This window comes from Rhincodon typus, chromosome 9 (genome assembly GCF_021869965.1).
Source record: "Rhincodon typus isolate 14 chromosome 9, sRhiTyp1.1, whole genome shotgun sequence".
NCBI classification, from domain to species: Eukaryota; Metazoa; Chordata; class Chondrichthyes; order Orectolobiformes; family Rhincodontidae; genus Rhincodon; species Rhincodon typus.
Window position 1 is genome coordinate 84,507,876 of NC_063340.1, and position 10,635 is coordinate 84,518,510.

At 44.8% G+C, this 10,635-nt stretch overlaps 1 protein-coding gene across 1 annotated transcript; it reads left to right on the top strand.

The window, feature by feature from the left end:
• Nucleotides 1–5,386: 5,386 nt before the first annotated feature.
• Nucleotides 5,387–8,617, top strand: LOC109925665 (p53 apoptosis effector related to pmp22). Its single transcript, XM_020525584.2, has 2 exons — nucleotides 5,387–5,675; nucleotides 7,721–8,617. Exons 1-2 carry the CDS (start codon nucleotides 5,402–5,404, stop codon nucleotides 7,927–7,929), a joined length of 483 nt encoding a protein of 160 aa, XP_020381173.2. The 5' UTR covers nucleotides 5,387–5,401; the 3' UTR covers nucleotides 7,930–8,617.
• Nucleotides 8,618–10,635: the final 2,018 nt, after the last annotated feature.

Sequence of the window (10,635 nt, forward strand, 5' to 3'; positions counted from 1 at the left end):
GAGGGAAAGATGTCTTTGGTGGTGGGGTCGGATTGCAGATGGCGGAAGTGTCGGAGGATGATGCGTTGGATCCGGAGGTTGGTGGGGTGGTACGTGAGGACGAGGGGATTTCTTTTTTGGTTCTTATTGCGGGGACGGGGTGTGAGGGATGAGTTGCTGGAGATGTGGGAGACACTGAGGGGGGGAAGTTACGGTCCTTGAAAAACGAGGACAACTGAGATGTACGGGAGTGGAATGCCTCATCCTGGGAGCAGATGCGGTGGAGGCGAAGGAATTGGGAATAGGGGATAGCATTCTTGCAGGAAGGTGGGTGGGAGGAGGAGTATTCTAGGTAGCTGTGGGAGTCGGTGGGCTTGAAATGAATATCGGTTTCTAGGTGGTTGCCCGATATGGAGACAGAGAGGTCCAGGAAGGGGAGAGAGGTATTAGAGATGGTCCAGGTGAACTTAAGGTTGGGGTGAAAGGTGTTGGTGAAGTGGATGAACTGTTCGAGCTCCTCGTGGGAGCACGAGGCGGCGCCGATACAGTCATCAATGTAACGGAGGAAGGGGTGGGGTTTAGGGCCGCTGTAGGTACGGAAGAGGGATTGTTCCACGTAACGTTCCATGTGCCACAACGATGCCACCCGAAGGTTGCAGGAACAGCAACTCATATTCCGATTGGGAACCCTGCAGCCCAATGGCATCAATGTGGATTTCACAAGCTTCAAAATCTCCCCTCCCCCTACCGAATCCCAAAACCAGTCCAGCTCGTCCCCGCCTCCCTAACCTGTTCTTCCTCCCACCTATCCCCTCCTCCCACCTCAAGCCGCACCCCCATCTCCTACCGACTAACCTCATCCTGCCCCCTTGACCTGTCCGTCCTCCCTGGACTGACCTATCCCCTCCCTAACTCCCCATCTACACTCACCTTTACTGGCCCCATGCCCGCCTCTTCGACCTGTTTGTTTCCTCTCCACCTATCCTCTCCTCTATCCCTCTTCTATCCGCCTCCCACTCTCTCCCTATTTATTTCAAAACCCCCTTCCCCTCCCCCTTTTCTGATGAAGGGTCTCGGCCCGAAACGTCAGCCTTTCTGCTCCTATGATGCTGCTTGTCCTGCTGTGTTCATCCAGCCCTGCACCTTGTTGTCTCGGATTCTCCAGCATCTGCAGTTCCTACTATCTCTGATTCAATTAGGAGCAGGATTTGGCCATTCAGCCCCTCAAACTTGCCCCGCAGACAATGCCGATGGCCTCAACTCCACTCTCCTGCTCACTCTTTACAATCTGTGACTCCCCCTTAGCAATCCAGTCTAGTTCAGCTGTATATATAAGTCAGTGACCCAGCCTCTGCTCCTCTCTGGAGGGATGACTAATGACCCCCTTAGGGAACACATTTCTCTCCATCTCAGTCTTAAAGGGGGAGGTCCCTTAGTATAAAACCGTGTACCCTAGTCTAGATTTCCCCATGAGGGGAAACATCTTCTCAGCCTCCTGTCAAGCCCCCTCAGAATTTTAATTCTTTCAATAAGATCATGCCTCACTGATTCTCTGAAACTTCATTGTGTACGGGCCCAATTTCAGAACACAGCCATATCATCTCAGAAACTAGGCAAGTGAGCCTTCCCTGAATTGCTAATGCAATTGGATCCTTCCTTAAGTAAGGAGAGTAGATGCAGTCTCACTAGAACCCCAGTAATACTATTTGGAATATAACTTGGCTCACTGGTGGTCCATGTTTGTTTGAGCTGTTTCCCTTGTCAGCCCTGCTGTATGAAATGCAGCTTTCATCCATGTCTTGCCCACATTTTTTCTTTATTCATTCACGGAATGAGGATATAGCTGGGTAGGAAGCATTTATTGCCCATCCCTAATTGCCCAGAGGGCAGTTAAGAGTCAGCCATATTGCTGTGGGTCTAGAGTCCCATGTAGGCCAGATCAGGTAAGGATGGCAGTTTCCTTCCCTCAAGGGCATTAGTGAACCAGATGGGTTTTTTCCAACAATTAACAATAGATTCAACCATCAATAGACTGTTAATTCCAGATTTTTAAAATTGAATTCAAATTCTACCATCTGCCAGGGCAGGATTCAAAGCCGGGTCCCCAGAACATTATCTGAGTCTCTGGTATAACAGTCTAGCAATAATACCACTAGCCTATTGCCGCCCTATTGGACAGGATGGCCCCTGCAGCATTCCCACTTTGTTGCTCTCTGTTCAGCGAAAGGAATGAGATTGTAGGGAAATGGCCTGGGCAGTTGGTGTGGGAGGGCAAGGTGAGCCTTATTAAAATGGCAAATCACTATGGGTGGTCACTATGCTACAATATCTGATGCTGTCTGGGGTGTGTTGGGTAGATTTACTGTCACCAGTCCTTCTTGCTGATGCCATTTGGGGAAAGATGCCCACAAAACTGTCCTAGGCAGAAGTTAGTCTCAATCTTGATGGTGAGAAAATAGGTTAATTATATATTGCTTAATAACTAGATACGTTACATCTGGAATAGGTAATGGTCTCTTCTGAGACAACTTAGCTCGATTTAAAGTCAAGCATGTGTTACTATTTTAGTCAGAAGTCACACAACACCTGATGAAGGAGCAGTGCTCCGAAAGATTGTGATTTTAAATAAACCTATTGGACTATAACCTGGTGTCGTGCGACTTCTGACTTTGTCCACCCCAGTCCAACACCGGCACCTCCACACCATGGTTACTATTTTAGCTGTGTGCTATAAACATAATCATTGAAACACGATACACATTCTGGTGAGCATGTGGGGACTTGTAAGACACAACTGAGGACCGCTTAGCTCCTTTCCTCTTGGACAGTCCATGGGTGGAGCATATCTTGTGAAGTCAGTTAACTGCCTCATACAAAGGATCTGGCCTCTACTTTGCAGCTCACTCGGGTGTCTGACTGTGCCCTGGGGGGAAATAAAAAGCCTCAATGGCTATCTGGTGCTTCGTAATGACCTGAAGCTGTGAAGGGTACTATATAAATGCAACTACCTCTCTCCAACCATCATGCTGTTGTAAATCCTACAGCTGAATGAGAGGCTGGGTACAGTAGATAGTGGGAATCTGTTCCTGCTCATAACAGGAATAAGAACCAGAGGGCAGATTTAGAGTGATAGAATCCCTACCGTGTGGAAAGAGGCCCTTCAGCCCAACAAGTCCACACCAACCCTTGGAGCATCCCACCCAGACCCATCTCCCTATAACCCACACAGCCCTGAACACTACAGGCAATTTAGCATAGCCGATCCACCTAGCCTGCACATCTTTAGACTGTGGGAGGAAACCGGAGCACCCGGAGGAAACCCACGCAGACACGGGGAGAATGTGCAAACTCCACACAGACAGTCGCCTGAGGCTGGAATTGAACCCGGGTCCCTGGCACTGTGAGGCTGCAGTGCTAACCATTGAGCCACCGTGCCGCCCTACATGTGATGTGCAAACGTAGCATGGAAGAAGTGGGGAAAATCTTTTTCACGCAGCAAGTCGTTCAGGTCTGGAAAGCACTGCCTGGGAATGAGGTGGAGGCAGGTTCAGACTGAGGTACTTGAGGCTGATGAGGGTTTATTTTGATCAAAATAATGTGCGAGGTTATGGGGAGCAAGCTGGAGATTTGCAAAAGGTAGTTGTGCTCATTTGAAGAATCAGTGCAGGCAAAATGGGCCAAAGGGCCCCCTCCTGCTCACTAACACTTCAGTGACTGTGTCTTCAGTGGGCGCTAGAGCAATGCAGGTGAAGCAGGGACTAGGTGGTGCCAGGCTTGAGGTGGCAGTGGCAATTCCAGATGGAGTGGGAGTACAGTGGGAAGAAATGGGAAATGGTGCAGAGAGCAGCAAGGAAGAATGAAAAGGGGAGGGATTTAGGTGCTATTGATAACTATGCAACCACAGAACTATATATGGATTGTGTACAAATAGGGGAATATTGTGGCCTGGGAGCAGCCTCTCTCTGTCTATCCGGATCATCTATTGAGCAGCTGTACAGACGATTGCCTCCCAGTCCTGTGGGAGAAGCACAAAGAGCTCTCGGGTTACCATGCAAAACCGTTGTTCTCATCCGCGTGGTTAGACTTTAAATGGATTCTTCATTTCAAAGCATGAACCAGTGCCATTTATAGATCCCAGAGCTGAGAAATATTTGTTTGAGAGCTGGTGTGAGGCCACACATACAGACACGCTGTCGTGATGATCTGCTTCCCAACTCGCTCTCCCAAAGAAAGTACAAATTCCCCATTCCTTAGAATAGCCATTTCAATTCCCTCGGGACAAGGCCCTGTCTCCCCTCTCTGGTGGATGTGAGAGATTTCCTTGGCCATTTTAAGAAAAGCAGTGCCGTTCTGCTCCCATCACTTGATCAGGTCATTTGATTCTTATTGATTTGCAGTCCATGGGAGCTTTCCCTGTGCAGTTTTCCTTCATTAGAAGAAGCAATATGATCATTTAATGTTTAAAGCATGCAAGGAGGCTTCCTGACCTTGCAGGCTGTCTGTAAGAGTAACTCAGTTACCGTCCTGTCTATCCCCCAGAACTTCACAAAATTCTTCCCCTTCAACTCATTTACCTTGATCTTAAACTGCTGTCTCAAATCTCTCCACCTGCTGTTCTCTAGGGAGAACAGATCCAACTTCCCCAATCTATCTTCGTAACTGATGCCAGGGACTTATCAGTCTTCTCTACACCATCTCTAAAGCCTTCACATCCTTCTTAAAATGTGTTGCCCAGAACTGGACACAACACTGTAGTGTTTAATAAAGGTTCACCTTAACATCCTTGCTTTTCTACACTGTCCTTCTCTCCATTTTTATTTACCACTTTCTCGACTCACCCCGTTTCTTTTTTTAAAAAAAAGATGCTTATGGAGTGAAGGTGTCGTTGGCAAGGCCAGCATTTGTTGCAATTAAGAGTCAACCACATCTCTGTGGGTCTGGAGTCACGTGTAGGCCAGCCCAGGTAAGGAATGCAAATTTCCTTGCCTGAAGGATATCAGTGAACCAGATGGTTTTGTTTTGATACTAAATGACAGTGGTTAGCTTTTATTAATTCCAGATTTTTATTGAAGTCAAATTTCACCATCTACCATGGTAGGATTCGAACCTAGATCCCCAGAAATAGTCAACCTGTGACATTAATACTATGCCATCACTTCCCTTGTGGCAATAGCATTAGCTTCTCTTGGGTTGTGGCTCCAAATGTGTCAATAACCTCAATTCACATGCAAACCTGAATATAAGCTATTCAGCCATGAAAGCATCATTAAAAACCAGTCCCTCTCATACTCACTGTCCTCCCCCTTGGCATTCAGTTTCCACCTTTTCTAAGTAAGGGGGGGATGTTGGTTCCAACACCAGCGATAGAGACAGAGACCCCAGGACATTTGTTACTGGAGCATAGTTCCTGCTGACTTCATAAATGTTGTTATTGATCTGTGACCTATGGGTATTTCAACACAGAGGATCATTTGTCAATATTTTCTTTGTTGGCCCTCTTTGTTTTATTAATGTGAGACTTCCAGCTAATAATTTCTCCTCTTCTTTTATTCCACCAGGATGGGCAAAAGCTTCTGCAGCACTGCTGATAATTGGTTGTATCCTGTTGATCATCTGTTTCATCCTGTCCTTCCTTGCTCTTTGCAAGGAGCAGTCAGGTCTGCTGAGAGTGATTGGTGTCATCCTCTTTGTTGCTGGTAAGTGTTGCTGTTTGGTAGATGCCTCACTGCCTCCCCAGGGGCCTCACTACCTCTGCATAAGGTGCCATTTCTCCCCAACCAATATGAACATAAGTATCTGGCACCTTGAAGCTACTATACCTTCCAATACTTCATCTTCTGTGTCAACTCCACTTTACCACCCAGTTCTCAAATGCCTCAATTCCTTCCAACACTGAGCACCCATGGCTGTCTTGAGATAGAAAATTCCAACGCTTCATAATACTCCAAGTGGACAGATCTCGCATCTCCATCCTGAAGGAAATGGATTTGACTCCGCCTCCTCTCTCTGAGGTTACATTGACCTTGTTAGCGCAGTTTCCAAGTCTCTGCTAACAGTACCCTTCAAACCCACAAAATGGGAAAAAGATTGGGATCCATAATTTCTCTTCTACTTTCATGAAAAGCTCTCAACAATCCAACACTACACACGAGCAATCATCATGTTGGTGACTGGTTACTGGAATCAAACTCTTTTGATGGGTTTGCAACAGACCCAGACTAAACACAGGAATATTTCCAATGATAAAGAGCTTTGCTTTTTCCCAAACCATATGTCATTCTCAAATTACTCCTATTATAGGAGTTTAGGAGCTCATGGATGATCATCTACCTCAAAATATAGCAGGAAAATAGTGTTATGTGCCTTGATGTCCTTAGTAAGTAGAATTCCATCATTTTCTGTGGTGAAGTTAATGAATAACTGAATTCTCTACCCTGGAGGACTGTGGAAGTTCTGTCAGGTCACAGCCCTCTGAGTGAAGTCATTCATCCTCACCTCAACCCTAAGGGGTATGAAGAGAAAGTGGGAATGGGAAACTGGGATTGCATGATCAGCCATGATCATATTGAATTGTGGTGTAGGCTCAAAGGGCTGAATGGCCTACTTATTTTCTATGTTTCTGTGTAACATGCCCTTTATTCTGAGATAGAGTAATTATAATCAACGATATTATTTTCTGCAAGTAAAATGTACCCAATTCACACACCGAATATTTTCACACCTGCCAACCCGGTTTGTTCCATAGCTTGACCAGTCACTCCGAATAGCTTTTGTGCCCCTTTCATGTTCCCCAGTTGCACTCCAGTAATTCAGTTTGGATGATCAGTGTTAATAGGTGGCAAAACATGGCAGTTCCACTGTGCACAGCAAGACTCCACAGATGCACTGTGCAAAGAATGAACAGCTAATTACAGGTAGCATTGATGAAAGCAGGGACCAACAAGATAAAAAGGGAACCCAACTGCCCCTCAACAAGAAAAGAACCCCAAAATCTGCTCCTTTTTACATCCAGCAAGTTTTGATTAAGACTGGGGACTCTTGGCTCATGCCAGGCACTATGGTCTATGTACAAGTGGATCAATGCAGGTTTTCCTTCACTCCCTTCCAGAGAAAACGTAGTAAAGTCTTGTTAGTTAAGAACATTTTTTTTAATAAAGAACATGAGGGTCAGGAGTGCGCCATCTGGTCCCATGAAGTTACTTTATCAGTCAGTAAAATCCTAGCTAATCGTTTACTTCAACCCCACTTTTCTGCCCTATCCCCAAGACTTTTAATTCTCCAAAAATCTACCAATCTTCGTTTTCAATGTACTCCATGACTGAACATTGTCTGTTCTCTAGAGTAGTGAATTCCAAAGGTTCATTGCTTTCTGAGTCCAAAATGGCTGGCCCCTTATCCAGACATTGATCAATTTAATTGATCAGTGGCTCGAGAATCAGTTCCCGTTGACCAACATGAATGTGGAACTTGATTGCTGTATTTCAATCGGAAAGCAATTCAAATTCCTTACACTCAAAATACTGTTCCATCAATGTAAGGGTTGAATCTGCCGATGTTTCTGGTTATAAGCATGGATAAGTGGGCCTTCAGCAACAAGCTTGCATCCAGCGACAATGAAGCCAATATGTCGAGTTTGATTCCAATTGATTCAAAACTCACCCCACCAATCTCGGATAACTGATGCATTGGGTGTGTTTTGTTTCCCTCTCTAACTGTTTTCTTCTGCCCCCACTCTCCCCAGTCCTCTTCCAGTTCATCGCCCTCATCGTATACCCGGTCAATTTCACCAAGACCCTCATCCAAAATGGCAACTATGAATACAGCTGGAGCTACGGCTTTGGCTGGGGTGCCACCATCCTGATGATTGGCTGTGGCATATTCTTCTGCTGCCTCCCCAAGTACGAAGATGAACTCTACGGTCAAGCTAAACCCATCTACATCTACGGCTGAGCCCTTGGAGTCAGCGGTGGCGAAGATTTGACTCTGGTGCCTTGCACACATGTACATTCGCTGTTTCAAAAGGCCAGAGGAATGACAATGTTCCCTTTCTTTTTGAGAAACAAAAGAACCTGCACATTTTATTACACACAAGTACTGGATTTGACAATGTTCTTGTTTTTAAATGTTACGGTAGTTTTTATTTTAAAAGGTTTGGCTTTAAATAGACTTGCTGGTGTTGGGGATAGCAAGAGGTAAGATTTTAGGGAAGTGGGGGGGGGATGATACAGACACTAGACCGTCACCAAATGAAATTTATAGCCAGTATCTGAATCTTAAAAATTGAAATGACAAATCTTTCCACTTCCCTCTCTGGCATCTACTCCTCTTAATGATAAAAATTGTGGTCTCGGTTAGGATGAAATGAGTGCTGGGAATGGCAAGAAAAGTTGGAATAATGTTGATTGTGAGAGAGTATTATGGTGTCCCAAGGACAAAATGGCTAAGGATAGAAATTAATTCCAGTTGGGAGAGTACAGAGGAGTATTTTAATGCAAGGACTGTATTAAGAATAGGATGACATTGCTATTCAGATATTCTTGTTTTGTATTTTAATCTTTGACCAAAAAAAAATCTATTGCTTGTTCAAATGCAAACACAAACTTTGACCATAAAATAGTTGATATTGTATGAAAAGTAATAATTGACGTTCTGAAGATTCAATTTTGACCATTACACAGCGTGCACCTGTCTCCAAATATTTCTTCTCTGGAACATTACGGTTCTAGTCATGGGCAAAAAGGTACATAACAGGGGTATGTATTAGAACTTGCTTAAAATTCTGAGAGACTTAGAGAGCTGGATTGAGAAAAACAGTCTTGATAATCAGAGGAAGCAAATTTAAGATCATTGGGAAACGAACCACACGGGAGATTTTTTAAAATTTATTCATTCATGGGATTTGGGCATCACTGGTTTGGCTAGCATTTATTGCCCATCCCTAATTGTCCAGAGGGCAGGTATGAGTCAACCACACATTGCTGTGGGTCTTGAGTCAAATGTAGCCCAGACCAGGTAAAGATGGCAGTATCCTTCCCTACAGGACATTAGTAAACCAGATGGGGCATTCCTGCCAATTGCCATTGGTTTCATGGTCATTGTTAATCTATTGATTCTGGATTTTTATTGAATTCAAATTCTACCTTCTGCTGTGGTGGAATTTGAACCTGGGACCCCAGAACATTCCCTGGGTCTCTGGATTAACATTCCAATGATAATACCATTGGGTCATCACCACCACCCCGTCCCTCCATCCCCCTTTTACACAATGAGTTGTTACATATTGTAGTCCATTGCCTGAAAGACCAGATTCACCTTTAAGTTTCAAAAGGGAATTTGAAGAATACTCAAAGGGGAAACTGTAGGGAAAGAGCTGGCACAGGAACAATGTGCTTATCACTCTGCCATTCTTTACATTATACATTTGCACAGCTTTTCCACGGACACTGAATATTTTTATGGCAGATTCATGACTAATGAGGGAGGCAGGAATGTAGATTGAGTTCATGATCAAATTAACCATGATCTTATCAAATAGCAGAGCAGTTTCGAGGGGCCTAGTCCTCACCTGTTTCTGCTCAAGATTGTCGATGCACTTGTGGACAAAGTTATGAGTGATGCTGCTTTGAATTGTGAGGGGAGAGTGATACGATACATCTGCAAAACATTGTCTGCAGTTTGTCAGTATAAAATCTTCAGCTTCTCAGAAAACACAGGGTGGGGCATGAAGAGATAAGGCTTAAAAACAAAAGCTTACACACTGAGGCTTGTTAGGACATAGAGTAGTGACAAATATCTGCAACAGTTTTGCAAAAGACAAACAGTTGATGGTTTGAAAAGGGGACAAGTGGATATAGTGAAAAGATTGGAAGATGGTTGTAAGTAGTTAGTTCTTTCAGAGTCGTCACAGGCACAAGAGCTTCATGAGCTCTTAGGTTTTATGATATCACATTAAGTGTTAGCCTGGCTGTGTCAGTATAATTCTAATCTCCTGGGCAGGAGCCTGTGCATTGCAAATTCCATTGAAGATTAAACTTGCATTTATATCGCAACTTTTTAACAATCTCAGGACATCTTTGTAGTCATTGGAACGAGGCCAGCCAGGTGGACCTTGCCAGGTGGACCTCATAGAAACGAGTTCCCTGATTGGACCAGGTTCACACCCCCAATCAGGGAGCCCTGGCTGACAGATAGAAACAGGAGTGTTAGAGATTGTGTTCACACTAGGAGCTGGCTCTGAGCTAGCTGGGTCAGTGTCATGTACAATGCACACGTAAAATAAAGAGTGACTTGGTGATGGGATACCGGCCTTTGTGGAGTTATTTAAATCCCAACTTTCTTTATTGCCAATGAAGCACTTTCGGATTGTGGCTATAAATATAGGAAACAACATGCAGCCAACATGCACACAGCAAGATCCCATAAGCAGCAATGTGATGATAATCTGTTTCAGTGGAAGTGGACCAAGACAGTGGGGAGCATGGCCCTGTTTTTTCTAGTAATGCTTTGGGAGCTTTTAAATTCACTTGAGCCCTTTGGTTTAATGTATTATCTGATATGCAGATTTCCCTGGCAATGCAGCATTTCCCCCCCGCCACCCCACCCCCACCACCGGCACCGCCTCGTGGCTGCCGCCCAATGTGTGTTCTGTTTGCTGGG